The sequence below is a fragment of the Castanea sativa genome, chromosome 8 (assembly GCF_040712315.1).
Source record: "Castanea sativa cultivar Marrone di Chiusa Pesio chromosome 8, ASM4071231v1".
NCBI lineage: Eukaryota > Viridiplantae > Streptophyta > Magnoliopsida > Fagales > Fagaceae > Castanea > Castanea sativa.
The window spans coordinates 40595478-40621762 of NC_134020.1; the positions used below are offsets into that span (position 1 = coordinate 40595478).

General features: G+C 34.1%; 1 protein-coding gene across 1 annotated transcript; it reads right to left on the minus strand.

The window, feature by feature from the left end:
- Positions 1–177: 177 nt before the first annotated feature.
- LOC142607712 (uncharacterized) lies at positions 178–7219 on the minus strand. Its single transcript, XM_075779307.1, has 6 exons — positions 6921–7219; positions 6736–6823; positions 2878–2942; positions 716–784; positions 592–641; positions 178–493 (listed from the first exon to the last, which is right to left on the minus strand). The coding sequence occupies exons 1-6, from the start codon at positions 7104–7106 to the stop codon at positions 382–384; spliced, it is 570 nt and encodes a 189-aa protein (XP_075635422.1). The 5' UTR covers positions 7107–7219; the 3' UTR covers positions 178–381.
- Positions 7220–26285: the final 19066 nt, after the last annotated feature.

Genomic DNA, 26285 nt, shown 5'->3' on the forward strand with positions numbered 1-26285 from the left:
GTTAGCAAAGATGAAGAAGAAGAAAGAAGTTCAACACCCTAATCTTTTAGTGAAAAAAGAAGTTTCCTCTCCCTGTACCTGTTTTTTTTTTTTTTTTTTTTCACCAGTTCTGACATGATAAATAAAGAAAAAGAAACAGATTTTCTCCTTCCTTGGCATGAAAGCACATATAGCGAGTTTGAGTAACACTTGTTGGAAAGACTACTAAAAAACGCAGCAATACAGTATTGCAAAGAGTCAGGTGAGATTCAGTAACTATCAACAAAAGTTTAACATTGCAAGCTTGTTATTTATAAGAGAAAGACATTAATAAATCTATTAACCAAAAAAAACACTACTAAAAACTGTCAGAACTTGGACTTCAATTAGGAAAATCCCACATTAGGAAACACTGATACCAGTGAGTTCCAGTTGTGCAACTGCTGCATTAATTGCATCAATGACGTCCATCTTACATCCACTCACTGCTTCATCCATTGGAGTCCTCTCATAGCTGAACATAACCCAGAACCACAATGGATTATGAATAAAAGGAACACATGTTCATATTAAAAAACTGTGACTCTAAGAAAGAGGTTAGAAACAACACACCTGTTCAATTCAGTCACATTTGCACCTGCCAAGATCAGTTTCTTAACCACCTGAAAGGCAAACATTTGTCAATAAACCTCAAAATTGCATTATATTTGCTTTGCATTGGGATGGTGATGATTACCTCAATATGACCATTGAGGCAAGCCCAATGAAGAGGTGTATTCTTCTCCTCATTAATAGCATTAAGATCCTGCTCATACAAAAGTACCAAAAATCACAAAACTGTTCCTTAAGTAATTTAACAATCATAACCTACAATAAGGGCAGCATTGATAAGTAATCAGTCCTGTGTAGCTCTTACGATAGACCTGAATAAAAAATGGTAGATAATTACCAAAGCTATGCTGGTCCAGGCAGGAATGAAGTTGTAAAGCTAGATTAATTAACACAAAAGAAACCATACTGTACATATGATTTAGTTGCCAAAAGTCATAAAAAGAAAGAAATTTAGAGTTGTACAACCGCCATTTTTTTGATAGGTAATATAAGAATTATTATTGATGAAAAAGAGAAAAGGAAACATACAATGAGTTCATGAGAATGAACACAGCAAAGCACAAAAACAGAAAACAATAGAAAACAATCAAGAGACTAAACTAAGAGAAAAAATAAACTGAACAATAGAAGAACATTCTGTAAAACCCCAGCACTGAGACCAATCAAAAAGGCTTCTTTGGCACAACCTATTAACTCAACCAAAGACTTCTCAGAATCTTCAAAAGACCGACAATTATGCTCCATCCATATAGTCCACATCAAACATTCTGGAATTAAATTCCAAATATCTGGATCATGTTTCCTAAGCCAATGAGTCCAACAAAATAATAATTCTGCCACAGAGCTAGGCAAGACCCATTGAATACCAAAAGCCTGAAGCATAAAAACCCATAAAGTATTCGCCACATGACAGTGAATAAGGAGATAATCTACAGATTCCCCACTGCACCGGCACATACAACACCGATTTGCCAAAGGGTGACCTCTAAGCATAAGATTATCCAATGTAAGAATGCGATCATGAGCTGCCGTCCATAGAAAAAAAGCCACCTTTTTGGGAACCTTTACTTTCCAAATGCTCTTCCAAGGGAAGATAGAATTGGGAGACTCCCTTAACTCATTATAAAAGGAACAGGTATCAAACTTACCATTTCCATAAAGACCCCAACACAGAGAATCGCTGCCTACTTCACGTGGAAGATGAGCTTGAATTAAATCAAGAAGAGAAAAAGAAGCAGCAAGCTTCCAATCTTCAAAATCCCTATAGAATCTCAAATTCCAAAATCTAACATCATCCCCCTCTTGATGACTCACAACATAAAAAATACAAGCTTCCTTATCAGCTGAAATCATGTATAACTCAGGGTAGAGGATTTTAAGGGATCAACCCCAAACCATCTATCATGCCAGAAACGAATCTAGGTATCATGACCCACAACATAAGAAAAATGCTTAGAAAAGCGTTCCCACCCTTGATTAATACTACAACACAAACCACGCCCATGAGTTCTCCTACAAACTTTAGTACTCCAACCCCCTTGACCCTCCCCATATTTACAACCATTACAACCCCCAATGTTGATCTTTTAGGATATCAAGCACTTAATCTAAATAAAATTCCCTACATTATTTTTTTCTAGTAACCATTTGGGTAGCTCTTGTATAAATCCTTAAAAGCAAATATGTAAATTCATCAATAGGGGGAAATCAATCAGATGATAAGTGGAAGCTAGTGTGACAGAGTCCAAGGAAATAAATCAGATCGTGCTTTCAGCTAAAATTCAGAATCTAGGACTGTTTAAACAAACTCATATTTTGAAAGTAAAAAATGAATGTCGTACGTCCACTAAGTTCAAATGGAAGAGATCTTGTCAAATTAATTTGTACCTAACTAGCCAACCAAGCACAACATGTTTTTATTTTCTTATTTTCTATGTTTTAGGTTAAGGCTTCAACTTGGGAACCAAATTGGGGGACATAGGCCAGTATATGCACAGTAATTTCTGCAAATCAATTGTATGTGACAAAAGTGTCCAGAAAAAAGAAATAGTTAAAGACCTTTCTTTAAGAGCTAGTAAATTAAAAAAAAAATGGCATTGTACAATATGGCAGTCAATGATTAGCTTGATGATAGAATATTGAACCAAAAGCATTGCCACCAGGTTTAACAAAAAGAATAAATCAAAAGACAACTTGAAATTTACTATCAAATATCAGTCTAGTGAGGATTTTAGACTCAGAAAACAATAATAAAAAAAAGGAAGGTTTTTTAGAAGGCTTACTCACCACTCCTCTGTTAATAAGATATTCTACAACGTCAAGATGTCCATTTGCTGCAGCCATATGAAGCGCTGCAATCAAATATCAGCAGGACTTGTCAAACACAGATTGAAACAGGATGCGCAGAATAAACAGATCCAGCATAAATAAAGCATAAAATACTCATATCATGAAAAACAAAGTTTTGGAATCCAACTTAGCAAAAAAAGGGCAATTTTCCAAGTTTTGGAATTCAACTTGCCAAGTCTTGAATTAAGGAGTTTTTCAGGCTCAAGGTGATAACAAGTCCAGTGATTATCACCATATCACTCACGAGAGCAACCAGCGATAACACCAGGGAGGGACTCAAATAGTATCTTGCTTGAAAAGGTAATTCATAATGTAAGCACTAACATGCCAATGTTAAAGCAGCTTATTTGGAATAACACACAATCATGCCAATGCAAACATGAAATTTACACATAATTAAAGTACATTTTTTTTACTCATATACTATTTAGTACAGTAAACTACAATTCACTTATTATTATACTCAAATGACTATTTAGCACAACTGCATAAGTATTAATCAAATCAACATACATTTTGTAATGGCTATCATAACTAAATAATTTGTGCCTTTTTGTGTGTTTTTAATTTAAAGCTGAGATAGAAACATTGATAGACTCTAGAATTGAGACATTCTTATATACGCAAGACTAAGGAATGTGATTCTGGTTACATCACAAATAGAAAAAAGGAAATAGGCAAGAATAGTGTTAAAACAATAGTAAAGATTAACCATTATCAGAAATAAATAAGGAAGGGAAAATTGAAGAAAAGGCATTGCTCAGAGAATTAAAGGTGGATAGATGAAGTGGAGAACTGCTCATTAAATACTTATAATTAATCACAAGGCTAGAAACACTTCAAGGTATTAAAACTCAAATCAAATATCCCACACTCAAATTGAACACTGCATAGAAGGATGTTGGGAAAATGAGTGAAACAGATAAAGATACAGAGTTGAGAATAAAACAAAGTTGGTTTAAATGGTTTGCCACATATGGTGAATATGTACAATGTTTACAAGTATGCTCCTAAAATGAAAATACAAGGTAGAGGGGGAGGAAATTGCAGGTATGAGGAAAATAGATCACAATTCAACAGAAAACATAACCCCAACTCAATAAAATTTCAGCCAATGGCCTTTGGTGTAAATGGCACCTCCATCCCCATAAGTATGGGATGAGTGTAAAAATGGGGTTTGAATCCCCTCAGGTGCGTAAGTATATCACCTAGAAACAAATCTTCAATCAAATTGCCAAAAGATAATTATGAGTTCCCAACACCAAATAGCAGTAATAAGGATTTCCAAAAATGATATGGAAATTCTAGACATCTACAAAAGGGCTACAGTGGAAATTCAGGCATTTAAAAAAAATGCATTTGAGAACATCAATATTCCAAATTTTACCTAGGGGTTCAGGGTCAACTAATGCCAAACAGATTTAAGTTTCTCCAATCTTGTTGCGTATTTTATTTTTCTCAATTGGACATATGAGGGCCCAAACAACCTTCCAATATGTAAAAAAAAAAGTGCCAGACGCCAGATACAATATCATAGAACACAATAAAGAATACTACGACATGTTACACAAACGAAATACAAGGCTATCACATCTCAAAATTTGCAATATATTTTACCTAAGAAAATCAACTTTAATGTGCTAATACTATTTAGCCTCCATGACTAGGAGCACCAAAACTATTTCAGATTTTATTTTTGAATTTGGAACTAGTTTTCTTTCTTAATTTGGTTTTTAAATTTATGAGGATTTTATGGGATGTAATTGTAACATAATTAGAACTTTCCATTTTATTTTATGATTAGAGAATGATTTCTCTTGTTTTTCAGTGGTGATCCCAAATAACCTTAGGTGGTGAAGTTTATGGTTTGTCATGTTTTTATCTTCTTTTTCCTTTATCTCAGTTTTCCCACCACTGTCCTGCATCACTCCACTTATTTTTTGCCTTAAATAACTACATTAACTCACCCAAAACCAGAAATTTTCCTGCTAATTACCATAGTAGCTCACAGTTGTACTTCACATAGGATTTTCATGCTCTGCAATTTGCAGATCTCCTACAAAGATCACAAAAATAGTCTCCAAAACTCTAAACATTCTCAACACCTCTTGGCAAATAAAGGAAATTATCCTCTTTCTTATGAACCCATAGCAACAGGATCCCAATGATTTCAATCATTCTAGTTCCCCAGTACTACAGTTGCGCTAGTGTCCTAGTGTGCCTCTAGAGACAACTGCTGATAACTTGAAAGGGTGATAGCATTCCACTGTGGAGGAGACCTTACTGTGCTAGAGGATATCTTTACTGGCATAGATAGAATTCTTCATACTCAAGCTTGCCCTCTCAGATCTTACCATGTTTTCTATACCAAACTTCCTCCCCAAAAGGTGTTAAGAAAGAATCTCCAGGATTTCCAAGATCAGTGATGTGACGTCAATTACTCAATCAAAGTAAACATTGCATGAACCAATTCATTAGACTTCTTTATACTAGTATTTTGGCCATATAAAGACTTAGTTCTGGACCCTACTGATGTATAAAGACTTAACACCCAGTAAATACGTCTCAAAAGACCTAAGAAACTCAAGAGTCAAAACAACCTTTCAAATATCACTCTTTATGATCTACTGTATAAACTAAATCAGATGAAATGCAATCACTGGAAATCTATCAAAGATAACAACCAATATTCCAAATTAAAAATCAACATTGACCCGTCTTCAAAATTCTGCAAATCATGCACCTATTAACTGCCAAAGTTTGCAACCAATCACCTGTAAACAAAGAACTAGCACCTGGATGGAGCAGAAAAGCTATCAAAATAAAACATATTTTTAGCTTGATCAAAAGGGCCAGTGGCACCACACTTTGCCCAATTGACAAACAACAAAATGATAGACCCAAATACACTTTCTGCAAAGCATTTTGTCACCATTTTCTTGAGCTTTGACAAGAAAATATATAGACGAAGAAAAATTAGTATTCTCTTAAATTCGCTTAAATTTGACTCCTCCTTTCTCAAACAACAAGGTAGCTGAATTTTGTTTTTCTTTTTTTGTTTTGTTTTGGATAATGTAGCTGACATATGCAATTCTTCAAGTTCTCTCTAAATATGTTTTTATTTTTATTTTTTTATTTTTATTTTTTTATTTTTTATATATGTCTTGCATATGATAACCAAAATCATGAAATGTTGAATTTATGCTCTAAAACACAGATCTTGTTTTATGAGAGTATGTATCAACTTTGTTTTTGAGAAAAATGCGTAACATGGGAAAATAAGGGACTCAAGCTCAAAGCAAAACCTTTTCATGTTATTAGCAGCCCCCCTGTACCAGTACATCATGTTAACTTTCAAACTTTATACTACAATTAATTGTTGTTAATTTATTGCAAAGCATATCATCTAATTGAATTCGCCCAGTCTCACAATTCATTTCTTGCTAGAAGCTGTAGTCATTTTCATAAATATCATCAATAAAAGAACTCTAAGGTGCTCAGATAGTTACTTAACTTCTTGAAGCAAACTTGAATAATATACCTAAAATCAGATAACTTAACAACAAAAATTGAATCTTTATCTTAAGGAACCCCATTTCCAACCAATTACAGAACCTCGCTAACACAAGAAAGAGAAAAAAAAAAAAAAAAAAAAAAGTTTTGAACAAACCACAATGACATATGAATATTAAATTTGTTTATATAGAAGAGGAATTTTCAAGAGAGAAACATGTTCATAGCATAATTATAATGAGACAATTAAAAATAAGGTTAATAAAAAAAAAAAAAGTAAACCTGTACGGCCAAGGGAGTCCTTGGAATCGAGAGAAACACCGGAGGATGCTAAGCTGACGACGTCGTCAAGATCATCGTATCTAGCGGCCTGAGATAAGTGGAAGTGGTTTTGTTTTGGGTTTTTTTTTCGAAATGAATGAGATAATGAAGTGTAAGTAAGTGTGTGCGTGTGTGTTTGTCAGTACCTCAAGCAAAGCCTCGACCTGGTCCGGCGTCGTTTCGGATGATGGTTGCTCTACTACTGGATTTGCCGCCGCTCCCATCTTCTTCTCTTCTGCCAATCTCGGCTCGCGCGCCCGCACACTCACTGAAGTACCAGAGAAAGAGAACAAGTAACGGATCGGTTCGGGCTGGATCAGGTGTAACCCCATTTTGTAAGGATGATGGGCCTGCCACTTTTTCCTTACCGGGCTGGACTACTAGACTGCTCATTGGCTTATAGTTTCAACGAGGAGAAGAGACATTAGGAGGGAGTGCTAATCAACTGAGTTACGAGTTTTTTTTTTTTTTTTTTCCTTAAAAGAGTTGAGCTGCATGGTGATTTAGTACACCCATATAACTAATAATTATAATGATACGAAAAAAATTTCAGGTTGTTATGGGAAATTAATTGTCAATGAAGATTTGGTACGCTTGTATGATTTATACTTTTAAACAACTTAGTGTTTTATTAGAGCAATTTCAAGACTTTTCTTTGGTTAAAGGAGAGAGCACAGGACCCACTTTTTAATAATTTAAAACTTGTAGAGGGTTTGGAAAGCTTAATACCAAACACAATTGAGATGCAGTGATTACAATTCAGCCAAAAATATACTGGCTTTTCACTCTAGCCCTCTTAATCACAAACAGGTTCTTATTTATAAGGTAGTATTGGCCTCTTTCAATTTTGAATTTGGGAATGTGATGATGATACACTTCCCATGCCCCCTTTGCCTCCATCTGTACCAAAAGGATGAACTTAAGGTCCGTTTGAGAATAGTTTATTTAGTTGAAATTAAAATTTTTTTGCTGAAGTACTGAATATAAAGTTCAAAGTTAGTTGAAATGTACAATAAGACCCATGAATAGTAACAAAAATAAGCTAAATAGTAAAAGAAACTACCTAAAAGAAACTTTCACAAATGCAGCGACTTGCTGCATTTTGCCTATACTGTTCAATGAGTCAATTAGCGTTTAGTGTCTGTTTGGCATAATTAATTTTGTCAACTTATTTCACTATCTAGCTTATTTTTGCTACTATTCATGGATCCCACTGCACTTTTTGATACTATTTGATGATGCAAAGAAAATTAATAAACTGGATGCTTCGGACTTGAAAAGACCACTTGCTTTCTCGATGGCCTGAAAAACAAAGAAAAGCGATCAAAGGTGATCGAGGTCGCCGGCCAAGAACCCTCCGACGGCAAAGTTAGTTTTTCTCTCTATATTTTTGGAGTTCCAACTTTTTGGGAAAAGTAAAAACATACATTTTTCTGGTCTAAATAGGTGTTTATATATTGTCTTAGGAACAGTTATTGGAATTGTAAACTCCCCTGGATTTGAGGAGGTTTGAGGGTTCAAGGATAACTCCCACAACCGTTTAGGAGTTATATTTTCTCATACAATGGTCACCGGAAGTTATGCGTATGCTGTGGAGTGGTGAAATGTACTTAGTAATTCCTATAAGTGTAAAAGTCTCGTCCAGGAGTCCTCTTGTGGACAAATCCCTTTAGGACAGGGATGGGCATTTTCCTAAGACGAGTGATGCAGGTGTGTTTTCGTCCATAGACGACCATGGGCATTAGCCTCGTCTTGGTGCTTTCTTTTGGACAGCTGCTGGTGTGGATGACCATGGACGGTTTGGAGTAACTTTTTCTTCATTCCTCATCAGTTGCCCCTTCGTCCAGGGGTCACGTAGTATATCACCAGACTTTTGGACGAGTTTTCCAAGAACATTTATTATTGTTATTTTTTATTTTATTTGTTTTTCAAACAACGTACCACGTGTCACGCTTTCATAGGTGGTTGGTCACGTCGACTTACCTCTTCGAGGCAGATGCCACGTGTCGCTTTCTCATTGGTCTTGTCGTTGTGAATACCGAGACTTTTCTACCTATAAATAGTGGTTTCCCTCTCGTGCCCCTCTCACTTTTTCAGATTTTCTGTTTTGACATTCTCGTCCGTCGCCTCGTCTAGAAGTATTCTCAGCGTCCTTAGTATCTTTCTTCTAGAGCCAGGTATTCCCTTTACTCTCACTCTCAAGCTTTCCTTTTTAAGCTTTAGGACATCTGCAATGGCTACCTGTTCGTCTAGCGACAGTGTAGACAAGGCCATAGACGAGTACCATGATTCTTCTAATTATAGCACTTCTAGTAACGATAGTAGTAGTAGTAGTGGCCACACAACAGAGGAATATACCTCTGGTGTTCCTGGAGTACCCATCGAAACCTTACAAGAAAATATTAGGACGAGGTAGCCTCTGGGGCTGATACCTTGACGAGCGTCCCGCCGTCCTCCCCTTTGGACGAAGAAGAAACTGTATATAGTTGTGCTATAAAAATCCCTTCTAAGACGGACGAGAAGAAGTTAGATGCTCTTAGGAGTTGGTTCCAAATTCCAGACGACCTAAATCCTAGGTTAGCCGTTTAAGGGGAATGGTATTGTCAACCCCGTTTTGGGATAGGTATTTACGAAGCTTACCTGCTAGGGAGGCTTGGATTTCCTTTGAATGTTTTTGCTAGAAAATTACTCACCAAGTTGGGCTTGGGGGTTTGTCAGTTTAACCCCAACGCATGGAGACTTATTGTCTCCATGCAAGTCTTATGGAGGGAGGTATTTGATGGGAACCGTCCTATCACCGTGGGCGAGTTTCTGTATTTTTATAAATCCTCCAAGATAAGTCAATCTATAGGCTTTTATCAATTTACAACTAGGGGTAATGACTGTAGGTTGATTAAGTCTTTACCTTCGTCTGACAAAAATTAGAAGACATAATTTTTCTTTGTCTCTAGTTTCTGGGCAAGGCATCCTATCGAGGTTGGTAAATATGTATTTGCCCCTTATACTGGAGAATTAGAGAACCTTCGTCAAGAAGGTATGTTGTGTTTTTCCTTCATTCTTTTTTATTTGTCTTGTTATATTTTATCTTTAAACAATGGTCTAACCTTAATTTTCCCTTTTGTTTTTTAGCTATTAGACATCCTTCTTTGAGTAAGTTTCATTGTGACCGCGTCCACAGAGCTCGTCTACACCCCGAGAGGAATTTTCACTCGTTGGTGACTCTTCGACGCTTGCATAGGTGGGGACTTGGCCCTGATCCGTTTGCTGAAGCCCTTGCGCATGAGCAAACTGTCTGTAGACGTGAGTGCTTTTCTTACTTAAATATTATATATATATATATGTGTGTGTGTGTGTGTGTGTGTGTGTGTGTACATGTGTTTTTCAGGAATGACAACCATAAAAGAAAATAAGGGAAAGGAGGTGATTGACGAGACGGCCAGACCTGAAGCTCAACCCCAGCCTCATCTTGTTGCTAGAGACAAGAGGAAGAGCTTGTCCAAAAATTTGGACCTAGGAAGCTTGCCCAATCGTCGGGGGAAGAAGACCAAGCATGGGTCGTCTAGGCCCGAAACTGCCAGGTCTGACCCTCCTTCCTCCCAGCCGTCCATCACAGTCGTCGATGTCGACTCGTCTATGCCTGTTGGCATCACTTCGTCCAAGTCCCATGCTCCTGCTTCGTCCCAGCCTCCTCAAAGGATTTCTACAAACTTATTGGAGAATGAGGATTTGGCTTGGGAACGATTCCAAGAGGCTGTAACAGGCGAGGACGTGGCTGCGTGCTACGACATGTCTTTAAGGGAGTTTGAGCACTCCGGTGTCCACGACCTTTTTAAGGTGAGCATCTTTGTCTCGTCTTGCTTTAGCCATGTTATCCATTGTTATTTTTATCTCTTGAACCTTTTTATCTTCCATGTAGGCAATGTCGAAGTTCATAGCTGCGTCCAGGCAGGCCACAAAGATGGACAAGACGAAGATCCTTCTAGAGAAAAGAATAGAAGAGATTAAAAACGACATCAGGACTTGGGCCGAGGTGGTGAACAAGGCCAAGGACGAGGTTAAAGGGTTGAATGCTTTGGTGGGGGAGCTGAAATCTGATGCTGCTAAGAAGGACGACCGTCTTGACTTTCTTCAAAAGAAGAATGACGAGCTGAGTCTCCTCCTCAAGAAAGCTAAAGATGATGCAGTGGAGGAGTTCAAGGCGTCCAAGGAGTTTACTGACCTGCTGGACACAAACAATACAGTAGGGTTTAAAGATTTTAGAATAGATGCTATAGACAACTTTCCTGGAGTTGACTTTAGCACGATGAAACTCAACCTTGGCACTGCTACAAGTTCTCTCCTCCAAACAGGCTCAGACGATATTAACATTAAGGATGATGCCACCACCAAGCCATCCCAGGCTGACCCCAACGTTGATCCCCCCCTTCTTGAAGAATTTTTAAATTAGTGCTATTATTATTCTACTTTTCTTTTGGTCCGTTGTTTTTGGACCCTTGTTTTTTTTTTTTTTTTAAATGTATTTGAGTACAATTACCTCGTCCAGAGTGTTCTAGACGAGTTTATTAACAATTGCCTTTTAAGGCCTATTTTATAAGGGTTTTTAGACGGTGGTCGTCTACCCTCTTTAGACTAAAGAATATTTTTCTTTTATCCGTCATCTATTGTATGGACGAGCTTATCCATTATTTTCACCATTCATGCTATTGGCTTTTAAACTGTTCTAAGTGTTGAATGATCGTCCATGTGATTTTCTTATGGACGACCCACCTAGGCATGGATGTCTTTATTAGCCAGTCAAATTTTTACAAGTGTGACTCGTCTTAGGACGATAATGATGACTTTGTGGTACTTTACCTCGTCCTTTGGGCAATTATCACTCGTCTTCTTGCAAGAAGCTTATAATGCTTTACTCGTCCTAAGACATTAAGGCATCTCGGCTAGTTGCTCGTCTTTGGAACTTTATGCCTTAACGTATGCCTTTTTCTTGCCTATCTTTCTTAGACGAGTATGCCTTAGCTTTTTCTTTTTGCTTTATCCTTATTTCAAGGAAAGCTTGGACGAGTATGCCTTAAGCTTTTTTCTTTTTGCTTCATCCTTATTTCAAGGAAAGCTTGGACGAGTATGCCTTAAGCTTTTTTCTTTTTGCTTTATCCTTATTTCAAGGAAAGCTTATGAACGATACATCCTTGCGTCCAGAGATTTTCATTCGTCTTAGGCTTTTGCCCCCTTTGTGGGTATTATTATGGAAACTAGATTAAGTATATCAGAAATCCAAACCATATTATTGCATGAACATTGTCCACAAATATAGCACGCTTTAGAAGCTGGTGCCTTATTGAAACATTTAAAAAAATACATAACCTTGTCTTTTACAAACTTGTCTGTAGACGGTGCAAAAGTTTAAGAACTAGTGCACTTTTTATTCTTGGCACATACTATAATAGTAATAAGAACACAACAGTAGGTGTAAGTAAAAAGAAATTGTGGCTGTAGTTGCCCATAGTATCAACCTCGCCCCCGGACTATTTCGTCCAAGTTCATCACTAATAGCACCTCCTCAGGTGTTTCACGTTCCAGGGGTGTTCTAACTTTCGTCCATCCAGGGCCTCCAGGTAGTATGACCCTTGCCTCTTACAGTTGATTACCCTGTAGGGTCCTTCCCAATTGGGTTCCAATTTTCCATGAGCCGGATTCCTAATTGCTAAGGAGACTCTTTTGAGAACAAGGTCCCCAACACTGAATCGTCTGGGTTTCACCGTGGCATCATGCTGCCTAGCCATAAGATTCTTGTATCTTGCTGTCCTTTGCTCCGCATCCATTCTTACCTCGTCAATAAGATCGAGGTCAAGACGAAATTGTTCCCCATTTTCTCTCTCCTGATAATTCATCACTCGATGATTTTCCATATGAACTTCTGCCAGTATGACGGCTTCACTTCCATAGGCTAGCTTAAAGGGGGTCTCTCCTGTCGGAGTTCGTACAGTCGTCCTGTAGGCCCAAAGAACGCTTGGTAGCTCGTTTGGCCATATCCCTTTTGCCCCCTCGAGCTGAGTCTTGATGATTTTTAGCAGGGATCAGTTCACTACTTCTGCTTGTCCATTCGCCTGTGGATGGGAGGGTGAGGAATAGTGAATCTTGATCCCAAAATGATTGCAAAAGTCCCTGAAGGGTGCATTTTCAAACTGACGTCCGTTATCCGATACTAGTACCCTAGGTACTCCGAACCAACACAGAATATTCTTCCATACAAAATTTTTAACATTTTGTTGAGTGATTGTTGCAAGAGGTTCGGCCTCTACCCACTTGGTAAAGTAATCAATCCCTACGACCAAAAACTTTATTTGTCTAGTTCCAATGGGGAAGAGACCTAGGATATCTAGTCTCCACTGTGCAAAGGGCCATGGGGCCATCATATTATAAACAGTTGTGGGAGTTATCCTTGAACCCTCTGAATAGGTGTTTATATAGTGTCTTAGGAACAGTTATTGGAATTGTAACCTCCCCTAGATTTGAGGAGGTTGGAGGGTTCAAGGATAACTCCCACAACCGTTTAGGAGTTATATTTTCTCATACAATGGTCACCGGAAGTTATGCGTATGTTGTGGAGTGGTGAAATGTACTTAGTAATTCCTATAAGTGTAAAAGTCTCGTCCAGGAGTCCTCTTGTGGACAAATCCCTTCAGGACAGGGATGGGCATTTTCCTAAGACGAGTGATGCAGGTGTGTTTTCGTCCATAGACGACCTTGGGCGTTAGCCTCGTCTTGGTGCTTTCTTCTGGACGGCTACTGGTGTGGATGACCATGGACGGTCTAGAGTAACTTTTTCCTCATTCCTCATCACTATTCAACTAACTTTTACCTTTATCTAGCAAATTTGGGAGAAAACACTTCTCTATGATCAATTTGGTGTTGCAATTAGCATGTGTTTAGATTATGATTATAAACTAGTTTATTATTTATTTTTCTTATTATATATGGGTTCCACACGAATTATCTATTTATTTTATTTAATTTTTTGCATTTTAATTACATTGTTTTGAACAAAAAGTTAGATAAATTATTCCCAAACGGACACTATTATCTATTTGGGAATACTTATTTAGTGTTTTTGCTAAAAGTATGTTAAAATATATTCATATTTTGAAAAAAAAAAATGAAAAAAAAGAGTTTTTTTTTATAATAAAAAAAAAGAAAGAAAAAATAAAATTTTAAAAAAGCTGTATAATGTATATATAATCACTTAAGCCTAGAATTGCCCCTAAGATTACATGCAACCAATATCTCATAATAGCTAAAGATAACTTGTATTGGTCTATAATAAATCCCAAATGTTAATGAGATATATTATATACAAGGGGTATAGATTATAGTTTATACAATATACATATACTTCTTTGTGTTAATTAGTGAAGACCCCTTTCCCCCCTTTTTACAAGTATGTTTATCTGAAATCTAGATTTCTCTTTTGGCTTTCCTTAATAAATCTAGAACTCGGTTGAGTCTGGGGTTACAGTAACGTCTATGTACTTACAAGCGCGTTTTCGGGTTTCTACAGCGCCCATAACCATAATTATATATCATCAGTGAAGCCTCCTAATTCCTAACACGTGCTCCATGACCTACCCATATATAAGAAGTAGGCAGGAACACCTAAAAACAAAAGCAAAAAAAGACAAAGACAAGACAAAGACGAAGAAATAAAGAAGAGCACCACAGCACAAACTTTTTGGACACTTTCACAGGCTTCTCTTCTTTTTTGTTTTTAATCAAACTTATGGATTATGGTCAAACAGAAGCAGCTGCATGCAACATGGATATAGTTCTTTTTAATTTATAGGACCAACGTGAATAATTTGACGATCTACTATTGAAAATTTCAAGGGAAAACCGTGACGCATCTCTCTCTCTTTCTCTCTGTGTCTTAGACTAATTAAGAACTTATCTCTTTTTTTGTTACTTTATAAAGAAGATCAAAGAAAGCATGAAGAGAATGTGAATATTGATACGTGATTGACTTTCTCCCCAAGAATTAGCTTCACACGTACGTCATCCCTTACAACAAACTATACTATTCCCATAAGTTAAATCATTTTTGTTTTTTAGGTATAGCTACTGCACACATTTTTTCAAAATAGAAGATTAGAAAGGTAATGTACACAATGTTGATTGGTCAACAGCAAGAACTAACAATTTTTTTTTTTGCTTCTTTCAATTGATTATTATCAGAGAGGGAATGTCTTTTAATCTAAACTTGTTGTAAATTAATTATACTTACTCTTTTTTTTTAACGTAAACGACCATATGTTTTATTCATTTAAATACGTAAAGTCAGTTGTGCACATGTCGTAGCAGGTTAAGGTTGGAACCTAATATTCCATTTCGAGCCAATCTTGATGACTGTGTTTCAGTATTGAATGTGCTCAATTACAATTTGGCGACTTTGAAATTTAGGTATATACTAGCCACACATTTGGAGATCCTTTGATCTAATATCTATGGATATTTTGAACAAAAAAAAAAATTTAGTCCGTGTTAGTTAGAGTTTTCTTCATCTAATTCAATAATTTGCTTGATGTACTTATTAGATTTGCTCATAGCAGATTTTATTAGGTTGGGGCCGTTGGGCTCCTTAATTATTAATGGATGGCCAATATTTATTTTAGGTTTCGTGCATGTCCTAGATAAATACAAAAAAGATAAGCAGAATTGCTCAATTAGTTCAAAATTAAATCTTTTCTTTCTCACTTGTTGTTGGTCTAAAAATTAAACCAAACAAATAAAATATTGTTCAAAATAAAGATCTCTCACCATCTTAGGACTCATTCTTAATTAATTACTTTTACATACACATGGAATTTTCCTAGTTGTGAGTTTTGACATTATTTTACTGGGTAAAAACATGCCTAGACTTGCTGTAATTTTATGTATATTTATTGACATCCTTTGTGTTTTAAAATTTTCTAATCACGTCTCCTATAGTATTTAACTGATCTAAATCAATTAGATCCAAGTTCCATACATTGCTCATTACAATATTATTGGATTTAATGGAATTTAGTCAAATGAAATGAGAATAATCTGTTTTGGTAAACGAAATGAGAATAATAATTTGATATTGTAAGAGGTTATTTAATAAAAAAGAGATTTTTTTTTTTTTTTTTTTTTGGGTGGGGGTTGGGTACATGAGAGTTGTGCTGAGCAAGTACATGGGACTAATTCCATTAATGATTTCAAAAATTATTTGATTAGAACAGTTGGATATCTTACTATAAGAATTTAGAATAACTGGATATTATTGGAGATGTAATTAGAATTTTTAAAAATAAAAAATAAAAACCAAAACAAAACTATAGCATAGCAATCAAAACCATTATCTGTTTCAATGGTCAATACTATTTTAATTACAGGGAAAAATGTACTATTTTTGATTCAAGGACTTTCTCATGTCTTGCAAGGCAGGTATACTCCATATGTGGCTTCGACTGGTAGCATAAGGTGGGTTTTATAGAGTTCTTGGATGCAAGATTTAATTTATCTAACACAATCTGCAAGCAAAAAAAACTAAAAAGTAGAAAGACACACTTAATATTGATTGTCATAAAAAAAAATTCAAGATAAATTATAAACTAACCTGATTGAAGACCGACTGAGCTATATTCATGCATTACCCTAAGAGTCTTCAACCTAGACCTAATTTTAAACTCTGGTAAATCATTGATCCGATAAATCAATATCATCTAACAAACACTCTCATAAGACTACATCAATGAAAATTTTCTAGTGAGAGTAAAAGGTCCAAGAAGGTCTATTTATAATCAAAATTGCTTAGGAGTCATTACTCTTGACATCTATAAACGCATATACCACAACAGCATGCCTTGTGTAAATGTTTTTTTTTTTTTTTTTTTTTTTTTTGAGGGGAGCCATATCTAAATGTTGGTATGCAAATAAAGAAAAGAAAATCACAACTTTGATTTCTTAGCATAAACGTATGGAGCATTTATATTCTTTCCAGGTAAATTATACTATGTAGGTAACATAAATGTAAGGGCTCCAACTATGTTACCATGTATAATTCGAAAACATTATCATATATTAGATTCCTTACCAAATTAAATTGTATGCATTTAATTTTTATTTTTTTTGGTAATTACAACAATAGAAGAAGAAGAATTTGAATCTTGAACGTCTTTATTGAAAATATCATTTAGTTTCCGTAAAACAACAATACTCTTGACACGTTTAATTAATTAATTTTTTTAATCTTGCAACTATATATACATTAAATTATTGGTAATTTGTATCATCATGAATCATGAGAGATTAAATTATTGTTAAAATGTTACAAGCATTGTAGCTCAACCGACAACTCTTTGTATCAAGTGAGATAAGTCCTTAGTTTAAATCCTCCTATGGTGTAACCCCACTGCGTTTCCTCTTGTGGTTGTGGATGCAGGGGCAACACATGGGACTAACATCCTATTGTTAGCATATCTGCACAAGAAGGGTCGATAATTATGTATTCAAATGTGGAGTTCACACCTAAATGTAACCACAAAGTTTGTACACTAGTTATGATTTATCATCAACTTTTTATAAATCACCACCGAAATCAACACGCATGAGAAGGAAGAATAATAGGAATTGCAATGGATCAGGTTCAGGGTGGGTTTCTTTATGCCTAAACCCAACCTGCGGGCCAGTCCCTTTTACCCAAACCCACCTTGTTTATTAAACGATTTTTTTAACCCTCAAACCCACCTTGCAAGCCCAACCATGCCAGATTTTGGCCCAATCCATGACCCAATCTATCTAGCCATGTCTGGAATAATAATTCACCATCCATTGAAATTAAGACTACCAAATATTCCAAATCAGAATTTGTGTTCCAAATTTTGATCTATGAAATTAAAAGCAACAAAAAAAAAAAGGAATAAATTGAACCTAAAAATGAATACACATCCAAAAATGAATAAAAATAATTATAGCATTTTCTTCGCAATTTTCTTACCATCCAAATGGATGCCACAATCTAACAAACCAATCCATACCAAAAAACCAACAAATCCCAAAAAATTTGCAAACCCAAAAGGAAAATTAGCAAATCTAAAAATCCCACCAAAAAAAAAAAAAAAAACCCAAACCCAACCAGTTGTGGGTTTGTAACGGGTGAGGGGTGGTTCACGGTGGTTGTGGAGATTTTCATGATTGATAAGAGTTTCGACTTTTTAGTGAGGATTTGGGATGATCCGTCGGTGAAGAATTTTTTGTTCTTGGATCTTGTTTTCTGGGCTTGTTTGTGGTTGTGGTGGTTTAAGTGAGTTGCGTGATACTTGATTGCTTGAAGGAGGGCTTGAGACTTAAGAGTGAGAGTGGGTACTAAGTAAGGGTGTGGTGTGAGGAGCAGCTACTAAATTAGAGAATGAGAATGAGAGTTAGGGTTAGGTATAAGGGTATATCTATAGTTAGGTTTTTTTGTAATTTTAGGTAAACTAAGTGGGTCGGGTCTGAGTTTGGGTTCAGGCAGGTATTGCAAAAACCCGGACCCAACCCAAACTCACTTCAAGTTTTATTTTAAAAACTCAAACCCAACCTTACTGTTTATAGGGTTGGGTAAAACCTGGCCTATGAGGGTCGGGTTAGGCCGGGTACCCGCCGGTCAGGTAACAATTACCATCCCTAGGGAATAACAATCACTCACTCACTCTCCATTTTTAAAATTAAAATAATGATAAATTTTGGTTACAAACTTGGCTATAGTACAATACGAAGATGGTAATGTGTCCACTTACTAAACCATATTTAAGTAATTGTATACAATAATTTTAAGTGAGTCATATGCATTGCACATAATAGAAATATTTATCATCTTTCTATTGTTAAATTTGTAGTAAAACTCTATCCTTAAAAAAATTATGATCTATGAATTTCTACAAATAAAGAATTGTATTTGCCATCATTTGACATCCCTATTCATAGAGCAAATATGCTAATATGTCTTTACTATAGATATATACTTTTTGCTTTTGGGTTACATAAAGGGGAGGCATTTGAGCTTGGATTCTCTTAATAGGAAGACTGCACAGTACTGTTGAGCTACAATACTTTGAGTTGTATACTAGCTTTTGTCTAATTGTCTTTTATTTTTTTCTTAATATAATCTTTGTCTAATTGTCTTTTATTGCATACACAATAGCTTGATTACATGAGAATTTGTATTTGCTATCACTTTAAATCAAGGGCGGAGCCAAGAATTTTGGTTTGAAGAGCTGAGTTATATATTCATAAATACATACATTTACACAACTACATAATTAATACATATATACATTTTATATAAAATTTAATGCGTATACACAAATTGTTTACTTTGCCACTAATATGCACAAAACTTTTTACCATTATTTAATTATAATTTTTTAAATCTTCTATTTTTGGAGTGTTATCAAACCTTAACATTAAATATTCTTTATTTTTTCCATTCAACATTTTTAGTCTAAATAAAGCATTGATAAAACAATTGGAAACTTAACAACAATAAACAAATCTATATAAATTAATATTCCAAAACATATATGAATAAACAAGCTATAAATTAACATTCTAAAACATATGTTTTATTCATTTAAATACTTAAAGTTAGTTGTGCACATGTCGTAGCAGGTTAAGGTTGGAACCTAATATTCCATTTCCAGCCAAACTTGATGACTGTGTTTCAGTATTGAATGTGCTCAATTATTATTTGGCGACTTTGAAATTCAGTTATATACTAGCCACACATTTGGAGATCCTTCGATAATATCTATAAATATTTTGAAAAAAAAAAAATGTAGTCCGTGTTGGTTAGAGTTTTCTTCGTCTAATTCAATAATTTGCTTGATGTACTTATTAGATTTGCTCATAGCAGATTTTATTAGGTTGGGCTTCCTAATTATTAATGGATGGCCAATATTTATTTTAGGTTTCGTGCATGTCCTAGATAAAAAAAAATAAAAATAAAAATAAATCAAGTGTCGTGGATAAGCAGAATTGCTCAGGTAGTTCAAAATCAAATCTCTTCTTTCTAACCCTGTTGTAGGTCTAAAAATTAAAACAAACAAACAAAATATTGTTCAAAATAAAGATCTCTCACCATCTTGGGACTCACTCTTAATTACTAAACGTTTCACACACATGGAGTTTCCCTAGTTTTGAGTTTTGACATTATTTTACAGGGTAAAAATATGCCTAGATCTTGCTGTAGTTTTATGTATATTTATTCATATCCTTTGTGCTTTAAAATTTTCTAATCACGTCTCCTATTGTATTTGATTGTTCTAAATAAATTACTTCCATACATTGCTCATTATTAAAATATTGTTGGATTTAATGGAAGTTAGTCAAATGAAACGAGAATAATTTTTTGGTAAATGGAAATTAGAATAATTTGATATCGTAAGAGGTTTAATAAAAAAGAGAGTTGGTTTTTTTTTCTTGGGGGGATACATCATACATGAGAGTTGTGCCTGACCAAGTGCATGGGACTAATTTCATGAATGGTTTTAAAAATGCTAAATAAAATGATTTGATTAGAACAATTGGATATTATTGAAGATGTAGTTAGAATTAAAAAGACAAAAACAAAACCACGGCATGATCACTATGAAAACCATTATGGGGTTTTAATGGTTAGTACCATTTTACAAGGGGAAAAGTATTTTTATGCAATTTAGGACTTTCTCATGTCTTGCAAGGCTGATGTACCCCATACGTGGCTGCGATTGTTAGCACAAGGTGGATTTTCTAGAGTTTGTTGATGCATGATTTAATTTATCTAACACAATCTGCAAGCAAAAATAAAGAGTAAGAAAGACATATATCCTTAATATTGATCATCACAAAAAAAAAAAATTTCAAGATAAATTATAAACTAACCTGATTGAAGACCAACTGAGCTATATTCATGCATTACCTAAAGAGTCTTCAATCTAGACATAATTTTTAAATCTGGTAAATCATTGATCCGATAAATCAATATCATCTAACAAACACTCTCATAAGACTACATCAATGAAAACTTTTTAGTGAGAGTAAAAGGTCCAAGAATGTCTATTTATAATCAAAATTGCTTGAGAGTCATTACTCTTGACATCTATAAACACATATACCACAACAGCATGCCTTGTGTAAATGTTGGCATGCAAACAAAGAAAAGGATAATCACAACATTGATTTCTTAGCATAAACGTATATATGGAGCATTTATATTCTTTCCAGGTAAAATATGCTATGTTGGTAACATAAATGAAACGGCTCCAACTATGTTACCATGTATAATTCGAAAACATTATCATATATTAGATTCCTTACCAAAATAAATTGTATGTATTTAATTTTTATTTTTATTTTAATTGTTTGATAATCACAACAATAAAAGAAGAGGAATTTAAACCTTGAATGTCTTCATTGAAAATATCAGAAAGTTTCAGTAAAACAACAATACTCTTAACACATTTAATTAATTAATTATTTTAATCTTGCCACTGTATACATTGGTAATTTGTATCATCATGGATCATGAGAGATTAAATTATTGTTAAAATGTCAAAAGCATTGTAGCTCAACCAACAACTCTTTGTATCATGAGAGATAAGTCCTTAGTTTAAATCCTCCTATGGTGTAACCCCACCGTGTATCCTCTTGTGGTTGTGGATACGGTTATTACTTCTTGGTAAAGAATATTAAAAAACAAGTGACCGATTACCTAGTGCGGAGGCAACACTTGGTACTAACATCCCTTTGTTAGCATATCTGCACAAGAAGGGTCAATAATTATGTATTCAAGTGTGGAGTTCACACCTAAATGTAACCACAAAGTTTGTACTCTAGTTATGATTTATCATCAATTTTTTCTAAATCACCACCGAATCAACACGCATGAGAAGGGGGAATAATAGGAATGACAACGGATCGGGTTCGGAGCGGGTTTTATTTATGCTTGACCCCAACCGGCGGGCCCGCCCTTGTTACCCAAACCCACCCCATTTATTAAACGGTTTTTTTAACCCCCAAACCCACCCCGTGGGCCCTGCCATGCCAGATTTGGGCCCAATCCATCACCCAATCAGTCTAGCCATGTCTGGAAAAAAAAATCACCATCCATTGAAATTAAGACTACCAAATATTCCAAATCAGAATTTGTGTTCCGAATTCCAATCTATGAAATTAAAAGCAAAAAAAAAAAAAGAAAAAAAAAAGAATAAACTGAACCCAAAAATGAATACACAGCCAAAAATGAATAAAAATAATTATAGCATTTTCTTCGCAATTTTCTTACCATCCAAATGGATGCCACAATCTGACAAACCAATCCATACCAAAAAACCAACAAATCCCAAAAATTTTGCAAACCCAAAAGGAAAATTAGCAAATCTAAAAATCCCACCAACAAAACACAAAAAAAAAAAAAAAAAAAAAAACCCAACAAGTTTTTCTCACCAAAAAAAAAAAAAAAAAAAAAACCAAACCCAACCGGCTGTGGGTTTGTAACGGGTGAGGGGTGGTTCACGGTGATTGTGGAGATTTTCATGATTGATAAGAGTTTCGACTTGTTAGCGAGGATTTGGGATGATCCGTCGGTGAAGAATTTTTTGTTCTTGGATCTTGTTTGTGGTTGTGGTGGTTTAAGTGAGTTGCGTGGTACTTGATTGCTCGAGGGAGGGCTTGAGACTTGAGAGTGAGAGTGGGTACTAAGTAAGGGTGAGGCGTGAGCGGCTATTGAATTAGAGAATGAGAGTGAGCGTTAGGGTTAGGTATAAGGGTGTATATATATATATATATATAGTTAGTTTTTTTTTGTAATTTTAGGTAAACTAAGTGGGTCGGGTCTAGGTTTGGGTTCGGGCGGGTATTGCAAAAACCTAAACCCAACCCAGACCTGCTTCAGGTTTTATTTTGAAAACCCAAACCCGACCTTACTGTTTATAGGGTTGGGTAAAACTCGGTCCATTAGGGTCGGGTTAGGCCGGGTAACAATTGTCATCCCTAGGGAATAACAATCACTCACTCACTCTCCATTTTTAAAATTAAAATAATGATAAAGTTTTGTTACAAACTTGGCTATAGTACAATATGAAGATGGTAATGTGTCCACTTACTAAACCATATTTAAGTAATTGTATACAATCATTTTAAGTGAGTCATATGCATTGCACATAATAGAAATACTTATCATCTTTCTATTGTTAAAGTTTTAGTAAAACTCTATCCTTAAAAAAATTATGATCTATGAATTTCTACGAATAAAGAATTGTATTTGCCATCATTTGACATCCCTATTCATAGAGCAAATATGCTGACATGTCTTTACTATAGATATATACTTTTTGTTTTTGGGTTACACAAAGGGGAGGCATTTGAGCTTGGATTCTCTTAATGGGAAAACTGCACAGTACTGCTGAGCTACAATACTTTGAGTTGTACACTAGCTTTTGTCTAATTGTCTTTTTTTATAATATAATCTTTGTCTAATTGTCTTTTATTGCATACACAATAGCTTGATTACATGAGAATTTGTATTTTCCATCACTTTAAATCAAGGGCGGAGCCAAGAATTTTGGTTTGGAGGGGCTGAGTTACATATTCATAAATACATACATTTACACAACTACATAATTAATACATACATTCTATATAAAATTTAATGCGCATACACAAATTGTCTACTTTGCCACTAATATGTACAAAACTTTTTACCATTATTTAATTATAATTTTTTAAATCTTCTATTTTTGGAGTGTTATCAAACCTTAACATTAAATATTCTCTATTTTTTTCATTCAACATTTTTAGTCTAAATAAAGCATTGATAAACAATTGGAAACTTAACAACAATAAACAAATCTAAATAAATTAACACTCCAAAACATATATGAATAAACAAGCTATAAATTAACATTCTAAAACATGTGTAAAGTCATAATAATGAGTTTATTTAGTAAACATATATCAAGCTATAAATGACCCTAAGCTCGGTATGTTTTTATCGAGCCCTATTGTTCACGAGCTTGTTCACAAACAATTTTTTTTTTTTTGGGCTTGGCTTGTTTATCAAACAAGCCTAAAACTAAGACTCAAACAAACGAGCATGGACGAGCTTTTTATCAAGCCGAGCCTAAGTTATTCATAAATGGCTTGATTCGTTTACAGCCCTAAATATCCAAATAAAACTGATTCAAATCCCAATGCCTTCGGCAAATAGGTTATTACATAAGTTTTTTTACCTCTGTATTAGACATAAAATTCTCATGATCATATGTTTTAGAGAGAAATGGAGAGATGTAAGGAATAGACTCTCATTACACTTTTCTCTAATTTTGGATGAATTTGATGAGAAGTGGTCGAACGTTTTTATATATAACATTTACAGCTTATTTCATTTTTTTTAATTAAAAAAAATTAACCTTATTGTACAAATTACTTAGGATGCCCACTTCGATGAACCTTAGTTTTATGTTATTCTTTCTTTCTTTCTCTCTCTTTTTTTTCTACAATTTTGAAATAAAAAAAGAATATAAAAAAAAATCTGCAAACTTTCTTCATTAATTTGTTCTCATTGTTCATCTTTGTATAACTTATTTACTTCATAATTTGACACAATGCAAATTTCTTAATGTCTTCTAATTTACAATTTACACGCCTGGCATATATTTAATTTTTTGTGAAATATATACAAAATCACTGTGTGATTCTTTCATAACATATGGAAAAATGCAAAATTTTTTTTTTTGATACAAGATAGAAATTTTACTCTAACCTAATTTAAATGTATACGCATGTGAAACTCCCTCCTGGAGACTTGAATCCCGACCCTTGCTCACCCACACCTTACATGCACTTGTACTTATGGAGTGACCACCACACTAAGAGTGTACGGTGATGAAAAAATGTAACTTATAACACCCATGTGATGTTGTTTCATTATTAAACTAATAAAATATTCTTAAAAACAAATAATAAGTTACTCATGTAATAACACATGTCCATATTAATTTCAAGTAAAAGAATATTAGAGGTAGGTTTTATGTTACACTCAAAATCTCAAGGGATTGATTACAAGTTACACAATTAATGATTTACATATAAAATAATATTATATGAGATTAAGTGTTATAGTTAAAACCATAGCTATCAATACAAACTGGCAGTTTGAAACATCGATTAAATCAATGACCAATATAAATCAAGATCAAAATAAAAGAAAACGTCGGATTTGCAGAATTGACGGTTTTTAGAAAAATATCGAACCACCAGTATATAGTTTTATTCCAACTATTTGGTTTTTATTTATTTATTTAAATTTTCTACTATATTAATAATCAAATAATCATATTTCCTTCAATTTTGCATGGTTATTTATGCTATTTTAAGTATTTTGCTTTTAAACTTGAAGTAAATTGTCAAAATATCAATTAAAGTGTCAATTTTTTAATTATATATATATATATATATATATATATATATATATATATATATATATATATATATATATATATATATATATAGACACACTAGTTTTATCACACGCGTTTTACACTTGCGATGAGGCTTTTTTTTATTTTTATTTTTAGTTTAGTGTCATAATTTTTTTAAAAATTTGGATAAGTTTGTATTGAAGATATAGGTTAGTAAGAGAGTGTCTTATTTTGTAAGCATTTTAAGTGGAGTTGGGTGGGTTCCAGTCCAGTTAGCTCAACTGGTAAAATCTCTGATGGTTGTATAAGAGATTTGGGGTTCAATCCCTGCCTATTATCAATAACGGAAGCCATAGGTTGAAACTCTCTAAAAAAAAAAGTGAAGTTGGAGATATATTTTTACTGAGTTGTTCTCAAGTTTTTTCCATGTTAAATCTAAGGTTTATGAGTATTTCTGAACCATATAAAATTCAGTACAAAGAGGGAAGTCATCTTATAGTATAGATAAAATCCTATATTTGAATAATGTTTTTTTTTTTTTATAGATACGATATAAAAATTAAACCTATGATGTCTGTTTTATAATGATTGATCTTTTTCATCATGCCAAAATACTAATTGGTTTTGGTGTAAGAGAGATTCAAACTCCAAATCTCTTATTTGATGGCAAAAAAACTTTACCAACTATTCAAAAAATTTATTTGTATTTATTTTTTTCAATTAATTTTAATGTATAGTATATATATATTTTTATAGTTTAACCTTTTTTTTATATATAAATTGTATTCTTAACTTTATTATATATTTTAAAATAAATTCAATTGTTGGACTTTTTTTTTACCAGTCAACCTTATACTTCTTTCTTGACAATTTAATGAATCAATGTTCGCTCCATTATGTGAGTTCTAGTTAGTTCAACTGGTAAAATTTTTGATGGTTGAATAAGAAATTTGAAATTTAATTTTTGTCTACACTAAAAACTGATTAGTGTCTTAATATAACGATAAAAAACTATTATTAAGAACAAAAGCCATAGGCTAGAAATCTCTAAAAAAAAAA